The sequence below is a fragment of the Calonectris borealis genome, chromosome Z, assembly GCF_964195595.1.
Source record: "Calonectris borealis chromosome Z, bCalBor7.hap1.2, whole genome shotgun sequence".
NCBI classification, from domain to species: Eukaryota; Metazoa; Chordata; class Aves; order Procellariiformes; family Procellariidae; genus Calonectris; species Calonectris borealis.
The window spans coordinates 28,029,317-28,048,948 of NC_134352.1; the positions used below are offsets into that span (position 1 = coordinate 28,029,317).

Genomic DNA, 19,632 nt, shown 5'->3' on the forward strand with positions numbered 1-19,632 from the left:
TACTGTATGCAGCTAGGTGTATAGGCTGATGAACAAAATTTTTGTAGAATTTCCTGATGCGGAGTGCATTATGCCTACATGCTGTGACAAGTAAGTCGTACTATTTTGGTTAAATGTATTATCCAGTTTATTTTGATAGTACTGTATGTTCTTTTTGAGATCTGAAACAAAAGTGTGTGTTTTTGAAAGAGTTGTTTCTTAGAGCAGCAGTTCTAATTCTAGGTCTAACACCAACAATACCATTAACTTAATGATAAAACTGATAGCAGTGAAGAGGACACAACAGACATCCAGCAGTATTTGCATTACAGTACAGTAATATCGATATCCTGAATTTTAATGCTCCTATAAAGGTGGTATGAAGACGTTAGTGATAACAGATAAAGACACAGAATATACGCTTTATTAAGGGTAAAGAAGAATGTCAGTACCTAGCACTTTAATTAATTTAAGGTTGATAGTATCTGTCGATGTCTTTGAAAGTCATCCAAACTTACTAATAACTGTCTGTCTTCCTTTGAGATATTCCAGCATATTCAGTGCCTTCTATATAACAATGTCTTTCAAAGAACTGATCCAACAGAGACACAGGATAATTACTTCATACTTCTATTATGAAAAATGTTTAAAAATAGGCACCTAAACTAGAGTCAAATAATAAGCGTGCCCGCAAGCCAACATATAATTCTGTCACCAAATTTTACAAGTAAAACAATACAACTCTTCTTCTTATCTCTGAAACTGCATAAATAAGGGTCATTTTTGCAAGCAACGTAATATCTTGTCAGCATAAGCAGATTTACTGTAGTTACTGAACATTTTAAAGTGGCTTAATTTTAATTACTTGATCACATAAGGCCTTATTTTGTTCTCACGGCATCAGAAATCAAGAGTCTAGAGACATATCTTCTGCTAGGATAAAACGGATTAGTTCCACAAGTTTAGTGAAGTCATGCCTATTTTGACAGCAGAAAATGTGACCCATCTGGTTAAAATGGGAAGCAAGGAGACTTTCTGATATTAAAAAAAAAAAAACTGTGCTGATTATAAACTATTTCCTGTTTCCCGTATTCCTTTCCTTTTTACCTCTTATGTTTTTACACTCTGTTGAGTGACTATTGATCCTTGTGCCTCTACTACTTTTTAGTGGTGAGCTAAAGCATGCTGCGTTGTGATACTATACAGAGAAAGGGTCTGAAGCATTCCAAAATCTCTGATTCCATAAAATAAATTAGAACGAAAATGTGAGATAATCAACCAGATTACATTTAAAATGTATAAATGGCAAGTGCTGTTGCAGGAGCTGTTGTTTGCATGGTACTGTTTTCAGCTGTTTCTTTGGCTGTTGGGTCAGATACATGATGCTCACTCCGTGCGAGATTTAAATGCAATACATCTTATTCCTCCATTGGCTACACTTTCTCATGCTGCAGTTGTCATGCCAGGGCTGTGTTAGCTGTTACATCTTACAGCACAAATGAACTTGTTATAGTAAGTGGTATATTTTGAAATGCAGTAATTAGATAGGACTTCTGAAAAATATAACTGTATTTTGGGTAAATGTAAAATAACAATACTAAACATTGCCAAGTAATAACTTTCAGATTTCTGGAATTACTTCTGGCAGCCATTAAGTACCAAAAAGAATTCAGTTCAGCTTTGGGTTCAGAATTTGAACAGTGCCAAAGATCAGAAGAAATCTTTTTTTTTTTTTTTTTTAATTAATGGAATTCAGCGTTCATGATGGTAACTTTTCAAAATTAGAGGCCAAGTAGAGTTTCGGAGTTATTTGGTTAAAAAAATAAACAAACAAACAAACAAAACCTAAACCTAATTAATAATCTTGTGTTTTTTCTCACGGTGACACCACTTCTGGAAAAGTCCCTTTCGTTTCCGTTGGACTGTATGGAGAACAGGCCTGTTGAGGTTGAGTGAAGCTGTTTGACTAGCTTAGGACTGCTTTGACAAGGAACAGCCATGAGAGGATACTAATTGCTTCTTTCTTTGGATTGAAGTGCCTAGTTTATACATTACAACTCTTCTTTCTCCCATTGGAGTGTTTTCCTGCTATCTCTGTCAGCATCTAGGAATCAAGCTGAATATTTTTGCCGTCATTGGTGATAAAATTTTGCTGGGCACATGCACCCCTTATTTTTCCAGTGTCCTTTGACTTTTATTTTTTAACCTGGCAATTCTTGTGGTTAGTGAAGTTCACATGAAAAACACTACAGCCCTTTAATAAATTTGTTGTTTTATCTTATGCAAAGAGGAGGATAATCTGTTTGACTTCCTCCCTGATGTCTTGGTTTTGTGGGCAAGCAATTATGATATGAGCAGAAGACAGCGTATCTGTTCAGGAAGAAGAAAAGGACAGACCTTCTAACTGTACCATGGTGGTGCGGTTGCTCATTTCAGGAGAACAATTTAAATTTCTCTGGTAATCTTAAGATGTAAGCAGAGAGTGGTAGTAGCTTCTTCCTTCTGTTTGTTCCTTCAGCCGATAGGAAAAAAAAATCATAAATTTGTCAGAATAAAAAGATTTAGGATATTAATGTACTTATGATCTGGAACTTTTTTCTTTTTTGGTAACTTGTATCAGCTTTTATGTCCCGATATTTATTTAACACCCTTTGCTTGGAGCAAGTAGAGCTGGATGCTCAGAGCCAGCAGATCTGTTGAAAGCAAAGTTGCCAATTTTACAGACTTATTTTAAAACATGATTCTTCCCTTAAAAATAACATTTGAATGCATCATGACTAGCTCATCAGACCTTTTTCAACTCTCAAATGTGGCAGCTCTGGTTTTGCCCTTTGTCTCTTCCTACAACTTGTTACACTATATTGAAACATTAAATGAAAGCAGAAGAAAGCCAGAAAGCTATTCTCTTCAGATGTTCTTGCTCAGTGATTTGGGTGCCTGAGAAGGGGGGAACACCAGTGTAGCTGTTCGGCATTTCCAGTCAAGTTAGGCATGGGTGGCCTCCACCTCAGGAGAACCTTGCAGAAGACCTGACTTCTTGTGGCCACATTTTCCCTTTTTGGCTTCACCTCACAACTTCTTCAGCTGCTGGAAGGGTCCTTGCATGACAGCTACTCCAGGCAACCTGTCATGGGGTGAGAGCTGATACAGAGATGTCCTCTTATGAAGCTGAATCTCTTGGTCAGTCAGTACATAGCTCCTGCTGCTACCTGTGCTGGTGGGCCACAGTATTGGGTCACAAATGAGTGGTTTAGAAGCCACTCAAAGAATCACTGTTGACGGTATTAGTAGAAAGTGATTTTAATAGAAATTTATAAAAGGGCGACTTAGCAGAGTTCGATGGCAAGGTCCACTCTATCACTTACTACACAGATGAAGCATGCAAAGGAAAAGAGCATGGGAAATTGAGACGTCCTTGGCTAATGTAAACACTACTTAGCAACAACTAAAACATGAGCATGTTATCAACATTATTCTCATACTAAATCCAAAACACAGCACTATACCAGCTACTAGCAAGAAAATTACCTCTATCCCAGCCAAAGCCAGGGTGTTGTGTTAGAACTGAGTTGGGATGATTTATACAGAGGCCGAGAATGAAAAGGTTAAGGGAGACCCTCCCGTTGAGTCACGAGGTTCAGAGAAGACCCGGCTGGATCCAATCTTAGTCTCAGACTTGGGCAATGGTATATGTCTGATACAAAAAGGGTAAGGAAATCCTCCGGTTGGGTCACAAGGTTCAGAGTAGACCCGGCTAGGCCTACCCCTAGTTCCAGACTTGGTCAATGGTATATGTCTAAAGATTATGTGTTTAGCAGCAGTCTAAGGTTCATTTACAATCTTAAGATAGAGCATAAGATTTTAGCAGACTATATTTGCTAGCAGGTGCTTTCATCAATACACACATGCACACACAGCTGCAAAGATGGATAAATATACACAGAAATACCTGTTAAAAATCCCCCTCGAGTTCAGTGAAATACTCATGTAAAATGTCTTGGCATTTCTCAATGGGCGAAGGGTTGATCCTCAAGGAGTATTGCAGTCCAGGTCCCGTGCCAGCCGGCGACGGTCCTCCGAATATCGCAAACTTGTGAGTTTGCAAACTCTGAGGAGCGTTTCACTTGGAGGAAGATGCTGGGTGCAACCCGCTGCAGTCCAGGAGAGCTCAAAGGGTCTCACTTAGGACCACCATTTATAGGTGCGCAAGATGATTGACTTTAGTCATCTGTAAATTTCCATCCTGGCCACAGTCCAAGGCGGTAGTGACTAAAATTCTGAAGGTTTCGGTGCTATTTCAACTGAGCTACAACTCAGATAAGATGGCGCCTGGGACAGGCAGTGGGAGTACGTTCCCAGCCTCAGCCATGCAGAGTTTGATATGGTCGAGGAGCGCTCAACCGTCAGACTCAGTATGCCATGGGAATTTCTGAGATCAACGAGCGGCCCAGGAGAAGGGGAGCAGGGGGATGCACCACCACACCCTCCATAAGTATTTATAATTCCAACTTTGGTGCAACTTCCTTTTTTTTTTTAAAAAAAGGAAGTTAATTCTTAAGTAGGTGATATGGGAGGAGATGTAAGGACATAAGTTTAGAAGGCTAAGGAGACAGCAGTAAGAAGTGACTTTTGTAAGTCCATATACAAATGATCAAAGATTCCAAAGTTCTTTCTTAAATAAATAGGTGTTCTATGAGCATCCAAATACAGAGCACATAGGGTTAGCCTGACTCTTTCTATAATTATCCTGAGCTAAAAGGATAGAATTCTTTTCAAGTTGCTTACTCCTATTGTTGATAATACAGAGCTTTTAATTTAGTCGTTTTCTGAACAGTTTCAAATGCAGGAAAGCTTCATTAATCCATTTGCTCATTGACCAAGTGTTTTGATTGAGGTGTGACAATGTTCAGAACAGTCTTATCTAAAAATTGCGTTTTTTGCTGTTCTCCATTTTTGAATGTTCAAACGACTGCTTTTTTCCACATTCCAAACTCACGACCTCAAAGTGCTTCTCCAAAACAATGAAAACGATCATTTTGCCTGAATTTGTTGCAAGGAAAATAAATTATTTTTAACCCTTTCTGTGTTGCAGAACTGTTCTAAAGTTTTCTATATCAGAATATTAACACTTCTGTAGCATTTTGATAATTGCCCTATAGAATATGCCCTTTATAGATAGTAATGTGTAAAGGTATTTTCACATAAAAAGGCAAAGCTATGGGTATTCAAGAAACTACTAAGTTCCATTTCTCAGGTTTTCTCACATTAAAATATCGTTCTCAATATTTCACTGCTGTAGGTTTTTTTTCCCCATATGCAACAAACTTTCAGTCATAGAAATTCTTTACTTTGGTATCAAAGTAATGGTATTGGAGAACAGTAAGACTCTTAATTCATGGGTAATGTTGCAGCAAGGACTTACAATAAAGAGGTAAATAATGTGTTTTGCCACTGTTTCTAAAATACCACTTAGACCTTTTCTTCTTTTACTTCACTGTGCTGTGTCAGTTGAGGATAACTTGCATTTCAGTCACTGGTGTTAACGAAGATGCTAGGAAGAAAGAATTTAATGATTGTCAGTATAGGTTCTAGTTTGGGCAATGAGAAGTAATGAAGTTTATTAGCAGATGGTGTTACAAAAACGAATCTTCTAATGAAAGTGAGATCAGTGATAAATTCAGGATTCTTGTAGACTTGTGTTATAAAAGGGGATGTCAGGTCAATAATGGTATATTTTACGTGGCACATCTTAAAAGACAGCTGTGATTCTTGTGTGTGAATAGAATCCATAATTATGTAGTACCTGAGCCTCTACAAAGGCTCTCATGAGACATTCTCTATTGTGCCATGCAGAGAATAAGGACTGGGATGAAGTGGGATATGTCAGGGGATTCCCTGCTAATCCAGATCCCTATAGTAAATTTGAAGCATTTTTTGTTTTATCAGGAGCCAAACAAGTATAAAGAACATGTGAGAATCCATACTTTTCACTAATCATTAGATTTGGCAGGGGGAAATAGGAGATTTGTGCATGTTTTTTTTGTAAATCTTCCTTTTTTGTCTGTGTGTATATGTGAAAGTTATTACAGTGCTGCTGCACACCTTTATTTGAAGAACAAGGTGAAACGGTGTGCTACATATACACAGGTATTAGGGTGATGTGCTTCCTGCAAGTAGACTGGGTGCTTCAACTATTAGGTTGTCTGCTGCCTTAAACTTAACCTTTTTTTTTTCCCTGCTGTATGTTTGAGCCTTCAATTTTACTTTCACATCCAAGTGTCAAGAATCTTTGAATTCAAGATTGCAATTTTGATTCTTACAGGAATCTGCATATGAGCCTGAATATAAAAGCTTGCAGGCTATTCAGGAAAGAGTGTGTGTTCTTGACACTAGTTTACGTAATGCCTTATGTTTCAGAGAGGTTTAATGTTATGTCTTCCAGCAACAATCTAATTTTCATTTTTTGGCTTCTCAGAGTGTATGTGGTTAATACTGTGTGGTGGATATTTTTGGCTTTGCTCTACAAGGAGAAGATATTAATGAAACAAAGCATGTTTTATGGCACTTTTATGTAGCTTACATAAATATTAGAAATTATTATAAAGAGTTGTTTCTAAATATTTATTTCAACCTGTAAACCTCAAGTGCACAGATTGTTAAAGGATTAACAAGTGTACAGATTCACGGCCAATTCTTGCATTATTTCTGTGTGAAGAATATTCTTTTAGTTCTCAATGTCAAATAAAATGGAAATAGTAATCACTTTTACTCAAGCAAATTTTTATGGCTTTTATTTAAAATTAATTTTTAATTAATTTAAAATTAATTTTTATTTAAAATTAACTTGAGACGTAATACTGATATATGGCCTATGAATATTACGTGTTGGACATTTGCATGCATATACATAAGCTGTATGTTTATTAGTGACCAAGCAAGTTCAACTGAATCTCTGTGAAATAACTGACTTCTCATCTGAGTGTTTCTTTGTGAATATGATTTCATTATTTTCTTTGTTATGCTCTGCTCTCTAAAAGGCTAAGTATGTTATGGATGTGTTTGAGCCATAAAGGTGTCACAGCGAACTGAGGGTTGATTACTTTGATGTAGGTGTGGTATAGCAGCATTTACCCCATTCTTCAGACTTTTCTCATGGCATGCAACTCCAGCCATTGGCAGTTTGGTTCTTTTTTCCCCACACTTTTTCTTAATATATCCCACTGTAACTAATGTATGCAACAGACGGTTGTGGAAGGGGCAGGTTTTGAATCACTGAGACTTTTTGGTCTGTGTATCTTACGATCTCAGTTATTCTACAGGTACCCAAATACCGTGTGATATTTCATACACGAACTGATTTTTCCCTTTTATCCCAGGTCTCTTTTTAGTGGTAGCATTGCAGTGCATATTCCTGTTGAAAGTCTTCTGCTATCACACTGAATGCTCATATGTGGGAACGTCCACATTTTTACTATGAATATTTTATATGTATATATTTGCCTTTCAGTATCATGATTATACATGAATGCTATATAAATTACGTGGCCCTGTAAACTTACTGATTACCTAAATTGTATAATTGATGCCCAATAGTATGTTTAGACTAACTACCCTGTTGAAATGGCTGCGTTGAGATTTTGGATATGGTCTGGGCTGATGTCATGGGAAGAACAGGAACTGCAGGATTAATTTGAGGTACCTTGCATATTATTGCCTATGATACTACCAATCACACAGATTATGAATGTTTCCCACTTACTTAGGTTTTTTCCTACCCCTCTCTCCCAAATGTACCAATCTTTGTCTCAATAGGACAATTTCTGAACACTTCTACTGTAGAGAGTGCTTAGAAGAAGTAAGGGAGCAAATAATGACTCTAATTATTTGCTAGTTTAATGCAAGGGAAAAAAGAAGGAGCTAGAGCTTCTGATTAAACAAAATTATATAGAAAAAATAGCCATAAGCTTGTTAGTTTTAAAGAATACACTTACAGTGAATTTTTATGGGAAAAAAAAAAAGAAACCAAAGGAACTCATGAAAACCATTATTTTGCAAAATTATTTTTGCTGGGACAAGCCACATTTCATCATTTTCTCTGGAAACGGTCAATAGCTTGGGCTCAGGAGAAGGAGGTTTATAAACCTTTATATATTGTGATGTATATTCTCAATGCTCATATTTACAGCTGTTTGCTTAATTGCTCAAGTCAATCTTCAGTGCTTTTGTGACTGTTAATTCCGAACTGTTCTCATATTCTCAGTATTAGTAACCTCGTAGCAAGTTTGTCGTACTCAACTTTGACCTGCAGCCCACTTACTTTCAGGCTGACTAACATGAAGGCAATACTGAAGTTTTTATAGAATGAATGGAAGATGATGGTATGTTGCAGAAAATGGTGTTTTGGAGTAAAATTTTAAGCAAACTTATAGTTGCAAGGTATCAATAATGCAGCATGTGAGAAAGAGGAAACTCAGTAAAATACAGTCCTCTATTCTTCCTGCTGGATTTGATATAGCAAAGACAACTTTAAAAAAAAGGGAAAAAAAAAAAGTAAGGTTTCTTTTGTTGTGTATAAATTCCTAGGTACGTAATGAGGATGATCTTCCGTCAATTCTCAGGACTCTTTCAAGAAAACTTCATATTCAGAGACACACATAAACATATACTTATTTTCTTTTAAGTCCAATTATGGCACAGCATAAAGGTGCATTAGAGGTTAAGATAAAAGCTCTGCAACAGGTAACAAAAGCTACTTACATATACTCAAGTCTATATGCAAATACACAATAGCTAGTTTTATTAGCCCTGAAACAACTGTTGTGGATATATTTGACATTCTGTTCTTTACAATAAATGAGCTAGAATTAAAGAATATAACAGCGGAAGGGATATTGCATTGCCTATTTCAAAGTTGTTCAGTTAATAGGCTTCTTAATTGGACTTAAAAGAAAATAAGTATATGTTTATGTGTGTCTCTGAATATGAAGTTTTCTTGAAAGAGTCCTGAGAATTGACGGAAGATCATTGATGTCTGCTAACAAAATAAACTTAAAAATTCCAACAACTGTATGAAACTGTATTGAAACTGGCACAGCATAAAGGTGCATTAAAGGTTAAGATAAAAGCTCTGCAACAGGTAACAAAAGCTACTTACATATACTCAAGTCTATATGCAAATACACAATAGCTAGTTTTATTAGCCCTGAAACATACCTTTCTATAAAATTTTCTTGAACTCATCTGGAAATATAAATTATCTAGTACTAGCAGTTTAGGGTAAGTATTACAGTTCATCACTAGCTCATAAACTCTTGAACTCCTATCGAAACACTTCTGACATAACTGCTCCATTTACTCCCTACTGAAGAATGTAGTAATTTTAATTGATGGGGTTTAGCAGGTATTTTATATTTTCCAACTTTGTGGATAAATATAGAGTAATTATTCAATATTGACACTTCTAATTTAATGAGCACTAACTTCTAAGAAAATGAGAAGTGGCTTAACGAGGGTAATATTTTTATAACTTGGTCAACTACAACTAATTCAGTAATGTTTATTTAACAGATCTAGAAATTTGTGTAGAGCTTGTCTTGCATTTGTGTTCTACTAAAATAACAATCTTGGCAGTCTACTGCTAACAGCATCTAGTTACTTCTTTGAAAATAGAGCCTTTCAAAGTGCTGGTGTACTTATCACATTATTTCAAACTTCAGCACTGCTACTAAACTATATTTATATAACTGAATTTTTAAAAGATCAAAGGTTAAGAGGTGCTCAGCATCTGGAAAGCAAAATGCCTTACCTGCCTCTAATCAGGTGTTGAATTTGAGACACTAAAGCTTGAAAAATATGACTAATCTAAATAACTGTTCATAGACAACCCCATTGTTACTGAGTGTATTTGGATTGATCATTACTTTCTGAAGTTATACTTGAAAAATCTGAATATGCAATATGTTAAGAATTTATACTGCTTATGCTGTATACCTTTCTAAAATACAGTATTTGATATTAAGTATACTACTGATGAAGCAGTAATGACATGCAAGGTAGGTAGACTTTTTATTTGATATGCCTGTGATGATTTTTTTCAGGATCCAGGTGAAATTACGTTTATATACTTGTTTCAAACTGCATACACTTTTATGATTTGGGCACTGATGCTGTTGGCAGATCAGAAAGGAGCTGTCAAAAGACATGGAATCGTATTAGAACCAGAAGGCCTGTGTTATATGTGCACACTTTGCATATGGCATACAGCTTTTTAAACAAGGTAGTGTTGGTACATAGGTGCTTCTCAAAGTTGGACACACAGAGAGCAGGATTTGCAATGTCAAGCTCTGTCTTACGTGTGTAAGTAATAGATGTAATCGTGTATATACGTGTGACTACTGAAAAAAATGCTGCTGTGCAAGAATCCTTCATTATGTTGTTCAGTCTGCCCTTAAAAGAGGTATTTTCAAAAGCAGCAGTAATTCAGTGAATTTGATTGGTTGATTTTAAGTCTTTGGTGTGATTTTTTTTTGTTTTTTATTTTTAGATTTTATGCAATGCCAAACTTTTGACAATTCCAGGTTATAGGTTCATGCATTAAAGTTTTTAGAAACAAATTTCAAAGCCAGTATTGAAATCAGTGGGCGTTTTTGTTGTGCCTTACTACAATTTTCTAAAAGATACTACTCTTAGCAGCCTGCAATACATGCAGGTGGTTTGTGGAATAGATGTATAAAGATACTGAAGAATGTAAATCCGTTTCCTAAGAAAACTTACATCTGCCCACACGTCATCAGAAACTTGGACAGCTTTATCTCTTAAGAATATGTAGGCTTTATGGTCTTCAGAACATTTCTTTCAGAAGAAGATAGGACCACTTCTTTAGTTGATAATTACAGAATGAAAATGATGTTCTGAGCAATTAGTGTTATCAGTCAGGACTAGGTCATCAGTTGGTGTTAATCAATATTGCCCTGATGACTTCAGTTATTTTTTATATGACATTGGAGATCTGGCCGTTAGAAGATGGTAAGGGATAAGCTTAAGTAAGAATTTACTGTACCAGAAAAGAATTGCAGAACTAATAGAATGCTATTCATATTACGAATAGAATAACATGCAAATGTTTTGAAGGAACTAGTTCCAACATTGCTTCTTAGCTTCCTTCACCTCAACAAAGCAATTCGTTAAATTGTGAAAATATTGTTGTGTCAAATACTTATTTGGGGCATACCAGCTACGGGCTAATTCACTGAGGATGATTTGTTACACTTACTGAAGTGATTTGTTACAGTCGGATCATACTGGTCACTGGAATCACAATTAATTTCTGAATTGCTTTTTGTCACCTGCATCCAATGCTGCTCATGGAGAGTGCTGCCTCTGTGTGATTACTTATACATGTATTTATATAACTGAGGTAAAAAACTATGCTGAACAAAGGCCTGATGAGACCTTTTTCTCAAGCCTAGAAAAAAGCACAAAGCTACTGCAAAATTAAACAAGGTTTGAAAACGAGACATGAAGGAAAAATGGAAAAATTAATACTTTTTTCCAAAAATTTCATTTCTAAATGAAATGAAAATACTAAATTTCAAAACATCTGATCATCTGCAGTGATAATATGAAAACCCCAAACTCATTTAACATGGGGTAAAGTTCACTTGTAAATCATATTTAAATACTGTATTTTAAAGAAAAATGCAATGACTAACCTGTGTAAATTATACTCTTAATTGGCTGGCATGTCTTCCTGTAAGAATGTGAGCTGTTGGTAACATGAACACTAATGAAAGGTAATAGGTGTTAGAAAGCATACTCTTACTCAAAAGTGCTACTCTAGCTGTCGATGCATTTTAAAGCATGATGACATGGTTTTCAAGCGTACAAAGATCTTTTTTTTCTCACAGCATTATGTACATTTAGTGTTTTTAAGAAATTTGTCTAATGAGTGTCCAAGTTGGGTAAAATGCTATGTGTTATCACACCTATTATCACTGGTATTTTTTTCTCACGTTAAATTGAAATGGGCTTGCATGTTCATTTTCAGCTTCCCTTCATGCACACATTTTTCTGAGTTAATGTTTCATATTTATTTTCATTTTTCCATTAATTTCTTCCTCTTCAGGTGCAATCTAGCTCCTGTGGTGGAGTTTGCTGGCGATGTGGGAACTAGATCTGATTTTATTACCATGAACCCATCAGTTGTACAAAGAGCATTTGGAGGCTTTCGGAATCAGAGTGACAGAGAAAAATTTGTGCATAGACTATCCATGCTGAATGACAGTGTCCTTTGGATCCCTGCTTTCATGGTCAAAGGCGGAGAGAAGCATGTGGAGTGGGTTAATGCATTAATCCTTAAGAATAAATTGAAAGTGCGAACCGCCTATCCATCACTGAGACTTATTCATGCTGTCAGAGGGTAAGTGTCTGGAAAAGACTGGTCTGTCCTTGGCACAATGAAACTCGTAACTACAATTCCTAGCAGGCAGAGAAAAGCTCAAGTAAAATGTTAAAAGGAGTATGATATTTCCATTATTGCTGTAATGGATTGCATTCATGATAAAATGAGTTTGTTTAGTAATAAATGTTGTCCACTCATTTAGCCTGCAAATAACTGAAATGCATTAGCACAATACCTTTTCACTTTCACTTTTATGTACAAAACTTTTTTGTGATCATTGCAGTGATAAATAAATCAAAAAATAGTCTGAATTCAAAAGATATCTGAGAGTCATCAAATCAGAGGACAATGAAAGTGCTACATGTCTTCTTTTGGGCAAGACTATGGAGATAAAAAATATAATTTAAATAGCATAGGAGGAAGGTAACAACCATGTAAATAATGAAGTCTGGCAGACCTGAAAATAATTAGCTCCTTCCTAAAATCCTTCTAGGATTTTGTAGCAATCTTTCTCCTTTTGAATTTAGCCAGATGCTTGGGCAATCCAAAAACATTGATCAGAATCACTGAAAACATTAATGTAACTAGTTGTTAAAAAAAAAAATGCATCCATGCTTTACGCAGAGACTTTTTTTTTCAACCCCATAATTATACAAGCTGTCAGATGAAGGCTCCAATGTCTTTGTCACTACAAGTAAGAGTATATAGGGCTATGCATGAAAAACATTCAGAAGATGATGGTAGTACAATATCTGTTTGTGAAGTGAATTATGACAGGATGGTAATATTCAGCTTGAGTTCCTTGAACTATGATGTCTGTTTGTGGGGTTTTGGGAGATGCCTTAGAGTATTAGTATTGGCTTGTACACCAGTTACTGATTATGTATCTGCCTAAAAAGGTGTTTCTCTTACAGCAGCAGAGATAAGATCAGAGGGGATGTTTGAACTGTTACCCCAATCTAGTATGAAAATACGAGATTAAAGCTTAGAAATATTCTTCAGGATATTAGGACTTTTGAATATGCTTTTCTCCTCCTGCCACGTCTCAAATAGATTAACTGCTGTGTTCTTCATGTGGTACGCTTCTGGCACTGGAAAAAAAAAAATCTGTTCCCTTTGGAATACGGAAATCCTTTGGAAATCCTTTAATTTTTTACTGAGTTGCTCAGTTTCCATAGTTGTTTTATTATACAGTTACACTTTAGCTATTTATGGGCCTTGGTTGTGTTGAATTTTCAAGTATTCAAAATGCTTATAACACATGGATAGGTGTAGTGTTTTTTGCTTGGGTGTATAAATCTGAATAAATAAGATTACTTCCAGTTTACAAACAACTGTTCTCATTTCCATCTGCTAAATCTGGGCAAAATTATCAAATGTGAATGGTAATTCAGAATGTGCAGTCTTTCAGTTGGCCAACTTGAAGGTCCTTTGGAGGGGTTTGTCTTAAAAAAAAGAATTAGCACTTACATTGTCTCTCTGAAAGAAAGGTAACAAAAGCTCTGCCATCAGAATTGGTGTTGAAAATTTAGACTATTCTGTATTTCAGATTATACCTAGCAATGTCATCTGATATGACTGCACAAATTTGTCAGGTTGTTGAATCTGTGCTCTAAACCTTAGGTCCTCCACTGCAAACTGTGTTGTTTAATCACCTTTTTTCCCTTTTTTGTTCTTTGGAAGTAACCAAATATCATAATGTATTCTTTACTGTTCTTTTTTATAATTTGAGTAAGAACAAAACAAGAAGTCAAACTTCTCTTTGGTCTAACTCTTGACTTTACAAAGTGAGATGCATGAGGTGAATACGTCTTCGTGAGTCAAGTTTGGAAGTGATACAGTTAGTAGTAATACATTTGGAACAAATATTCTTTAGATTTCTTAGAAGGCACTCTTAAAACACCAGCCCATAATACTGAGTTTTGTATCACAGCAAAGTTACATCTAGGGAAAGAGTATCATCTCTTTACAGGCTGAATTACATCTCTCTAAGATTTGTTACGTGTATATGTCAAATGGAATACCATGGTAGTATAAGAAATTAATAAGCAAAAACTGTTCTTAAAGTAAAATGTGCCTGAGCTAAAAAATAATATTTTCTATAAATAAGTAAAGTAACTTGAAAAATAAAGTAAAACTTAAAGCAGCATAACCTGATTATCAAATCAGTCCATTTTGAGCAGAAAGACTTGGGAAAGTTTAAGAAGTTACTACTGCTAACTTCAGTTTAAAACTAATGGACAGCTAAGTCTGCTGCCATTTAAAACAGTGTGTGCAACTTACATACTTAGTTTTAAGGAAAATCTTCATAATACTATATTCTATCTATTGTGCCCATGTTTATTTTAAATTGATTGAATTTATGATTGAATTGAGGATTTATGAGCCTCTGAAGAGATGCTGCCTAAAAGGAGCTCCTTTAAAACACTCATTGTTTTATGAATCTGAACTATTTTTGTGGATTTGTTTTGATATTTGATAAATTTGTTTATTTGATGCTTTTGCAAGCTCTCTGCTTGCAAGTTTAAGTCTTTGTGGCCATGTTAACAGTGATGACCTGTGGTGCTGCAAAACAGAAAGGGTAAAATGAACATAATGTGAAGATTGCTGTTAGTTGAATGAGAAGCGAAAACAGGAAATCTACCCACAAAACCTGCATGTTAAAACACACTGTAAGACCTGTGCAGAGCATCTAATCTCCTTCATAGGGTGCCTGGGCATATGTGCAAGACTGTGAGAATGCAAGGTTTTCAGCCTCTTAAGCCGTAACAGGGAGATGGAGTTTGATTTATTGATGAAAGCATGATAAGGAAAGCTGAACTGCAAGAAGCGTTTTTTGTAGACTGTCTTACTTTACACAAGGAAACTACTTCATCTGCAGCCGTTGTTTTGTAGATTGTAAGCCTTCTCAAATAGTTGTATCTTTGTGTTCAAATATAGCTCAATGATTTTCATTAAAGGCTACAAAAGCATAGAGCAGACACATGGGAATGTAGCATTTGCAATTACTGTCCTGTATTAATATTTGTAACATCCCCGAACTCCTCTTAATGTCCATACAAGTAAGTATTCACTTCTTTTGTTTCTAGTTTCTTGCCTTGATAATTCCAAAGCATTCTGGCTTTACTCTTTATTTGAGTATGCATACTTTGCATTAAATAATAATTTATATGAAGGTAGGTAGAGCTGTTTTAAATTAGATTTTAATGATAAGAGAATCAGTCAAGAGTTAGTGTGGGTCTTATGTTGTTTTTTATATCTTGAAACTCTCCCAAATTCGTAACGACTTAAACACAGTGAGATTTTTGTTAGACCATGCCAAAGACATAATACCAGGAGGGTCTACTGAAGAACTGTTCCTCAACTTGAGTGCATATTCTTATGGAGATAAATAAAAGGTGCAATTTTATGTTTAATAAGCTAAAAGATTCCATTGAGCTGTTTCAGAAAACTTACGCACCCGTGCTGTTTTTCCTATACCACAGATATACCTGTGGATGTGGTACACCACAGGGCTATACCATATCCATATCATTCAGCTGGTTGAAATGAGGCTTTTATTTGAAACTTTAATGTATTATATTGCAACTAAATCATAATCTAAAAATATAAACCACTGTGATACGGGCCTGAAAACTGCCTAAAAAGAAAGATGTCTATCCTAAAAAGTTACAATTATAAAGCCGTCCTTTTTTTGGAAGAACAAATAAATTCCCAGTGTCAATTTAAATTGATATCGAGAGTTATTTGATTTAATGCACCTAAAATTTTATTAAAAATATGGAAATGCAGTGTATTATTTAGTAACTAAGCATCAATAAAGTTCATCATTCCAGCCTTACTTATTAATACTTAATACAAATTAAGTATTAATAGAGACATTTAATACTGAAGTGGGCAGGCTGATGGCCACAAGGTTTGGAAAGTATTGTCTCTATTCCTTTTTGTATGTATCACGCTGCCAAATTGTTCAGGCAAATTAGGTTTTTCCTTCATCAGTCTTTAAAACGTAAGGCACAGGCAGTTTCTAAAGACAGAACATTAACTTTCTTAGACTTCTGTTCTGATCTAGTGAGGCCAAATTCTGTATTTCTATGTACTGTTTTATGTAATAACAGGGCAGTTTTGCTGCCATCACATACGACACTGAAATTCTCTCTCCTGTTTTTCTTTTCATTTTAATGAAAAAAACTTTCTGAGCAGCACATAGTATTTGGGAGTTGCTCTTGATCAGATAGTAGAATAATGACTGCATTCTGAGATAATTTTGAAAAACTGTATTTTTTCCTGTCCATTTTTTGGGTCATAAAAAAGGTAATGTGGTGTTTGAAAAAGACATTGCTTTTTTGCAGATTCCATGCCGTATTAAACTTCTGTGAATGATGGCCACTCCTCTAAAATCTCTGAGGGATTGAAAGTTTTGAGAACAGATTATGTAAATACTTATTCCAACATAACTACTTTTTTAATCAGTAGCATATCTTAAATGGCCGTTGGATTCAGATTTTTTCTTCAGTAGATTTAGATCAAGTGATTATTTTCTCTATTTTGCTTTTGTACTTCTTGATCAACAAGTTTGTATTTCAAGTTAGAATATTGGATTTAGAAAGTGATTTGGGGGCAGTTGCATGATTTTTTTTTCACGAAGTGTTTCTAAAAGCTGTTTTATGGAACTTTTAATGTAATTGTGCACACATTATTGACAACGTAATTGTGCACACATTATTGACAAAATAATTGAGGTAATCAATACATAACAGAGTTCAAGATGGAACTAGAATCTATAAATGAAGAGCTTAACTGATTAAAAGGATTTATTTGCTCTCTAATGACACTGCCAGGAAGGTTAATGATAAAGTAATTATAATGAGCAAACCACACAACTTTTTTTTTTTTAAATTGAATTAACAACAAATTTCAGAAACTTTGATTAATTGAGATTTAATGCTGAACTCTTTCATTAGGATTATTATTAATAATATTTTCCAAGTGAGATGATACTCTTTGAGGTGTGGACAGTGTCTGTATAGAGTCTGGTCTCAGTAGCAGATGGAACGGAATATGCATTAAACAGTGCGCAAACAGGAAACTGAGCCTGCTGCGATTAGAGTCCAGATCTTGTTGTTTACTTCCAGTGGTGGCAGACAATCAAACCTGAAAGTAGGATCAGCAGATGCTTTCTGCTATGGATCCGGCCTTGCAGTTCCCTGGAGGCAGTAGAGAGGGCTCCTGAGACTAAGAGACTGTTGTTGGTGCGTTAGGTGGAGGCCAGACTTAACTCCCAGAGTAACTCTGCTTCTGCTGGTGAATATCTGAAGACATGGGCTGAAGAGGCACCACTCCCCCCCTGCCCTCAAGCAATACCGTCTTTTACAATAGTGTATTTTACTGAGAAGTTTTTTCTCATGTTTCCTCTCCCAACTCCACAAAACAAAGTTCTCACACACATCTTCATGTGTAAGAATGTTTTCTTGGCTTTTTTCCCTATCGGAGCCATCCCATGAACTATTAGTCACGCAGCAGCAATATCACCGAAATTGCCTCACATAAGATTCCTTCCTGTCTTTTGGGTACAAAACAATCGCGTGGACATCCTGTGGGATTTGCCTGTGCTCAACTTATTTCCTCCTTGCTACTGCCTGCAAAAGAGCAGTATTACAGTTGATCCTGCATTAAACATGGCAGAATTCCCACTGAAATCTCTGTTTTGCCTGTGTAAAGAGTATGCTGTGCCTATTTATGGTCACTTTTCAGTGCAGAGTCTTTTTTTCCTTTATTAGTGAAAGCAAACAGCTGTTGTTTGAATGTAGTGACCTTTTGCACAACTTCACCAAGGCCCCAAAGTCCTTTGCTATGGGAATTACAGGAAAAATACTTTGAGAAACTCAAACATGCAGAAATCAAATAGTTCTCCAGCAGCTCTCCGCTAATAAAGAAACAATTGCTGGGAGCAATCTACATTGTAAACACTTCTGTTTCTTTTCTTACTGCTAAGAGACTTTACTTTTTTTCTTCACTGCTAAAATATATTTCTTAAGAAAAGATACTTTGGAGTACATGGATGAATAAATAATCACTGCAGAAAACAAAAGATTAAAAAAATGGCCATTAAGCTAAAAATGTAATACTATACTTAATATAAAATGACCATGTCTTTTGCATCATGTCATACAAATATTCAAAATACTAGAAAAAAAAATTCATGTTTCCCTACTTTTCAGTGGAGTACAATCCCGTTTTTCATATATGTGGATGTTAAAATAGTTCTATGTTACAGTACTCTTGTGCCCTTGTGTAACGCACCAGTAGAGCTGGCTTTGTTTGATAAGTTATACAAACAAACAGGACACCAGTTAATTTGGATTTTCAGATCTATTGTGTGAAGTCGTTCGTCAGATCCCGGGATCCTGTCCTAATAGGAAAGCAGGAGGTGATGCTCCCGTTCTGAAGTAGAGACTCCCCGGGGTTGATCTTTCAGCCCAGCAACTAATTACCAGGGCTGCAGAGGGTGCCTCCTCATCTGGGTCAAAGTTTCTCAGGATGAGTTTTTATTTTATTTGCACAAGATCTCCTATTTTATTGTGTTTCAGGAAGATTTAGCAAGGTCTGTCAAGAGATATGACACTTTTTGAGAGAAAGGAGAGCTTTTTCAATGGGGGCAGGCACAGTTAAAGTAGAGGAGGACACAAGGGGGAAACTGTCTGCTTTTTATATTTTCATTGCCTGGTCCATTCCGCAAAGTAGGCCATGAAAAGTCTGGTCATGATTGTAGGGAGAGAACCATTATTCTTATTTTTGTTTACTTCTTGATAATAAAATTCTGTGAGTTTTTAGTTTGGGGTTTTTTTTTCGTCCCTTTTGCTGTGGCAACTGATTTGTTCCTGATTATCAGCAACATATATACTTAAGACTTGTAAAACTTACTCTTCTAAGGTTGAATTTCAGGTTTCAACTAGAGGAGAGCAGCAGAATCGGTCATAAGAAAAATAGTAATGAAATTGCCCATTTTCAAGTTTTGCTGCTTAGTTTATCTACCATGAGCAACAGCACTGCACCCAATGCTAATGACTGTTAGCAGCTAAGCAGGGAATAAATTACACATGGTTTATGCATACAGTGTATTTGGAGATTTATATTTATTTCAAAAACTATTTTTATTATTTTTTAATTTTAGGCTTTTTTTTTAATTTTATCTTCATTTGCTTAAGATGTGTTAATTTCTGTGTTTCTGAAAACTGTAAAAATGTGCAAAA

At 35.6% G+C, this 19,632-nt stretch overlaps 1 protein-coding gene across 1 annotated transcript in view; it reads left to right on the top strand.

Annotated features, from left to right (window-relative positions):
- ST8SIA4 (ST8 alpha-N-acetyl-neuraminide alpha-2,8-sialyltransferase 4) overlaps nucleotides 1-19,632 on the top strand; it is a 68,637-nt gene that overhangs the window by 19,176 nt on the left and 29,829 nt on the right. Inside the window, exon 4 of the mRNA XM_075138469.1 lies at nucleotides 12,104-12,397. Within this exon, the coding sequence (XP_074994570.1) occupies nucleotides 12,104-12,397 (294 nt within the window). The remainder of the gene's footprint in view (nucleotides 1-12,103; nucleotides 12,398-19,632) is intronic.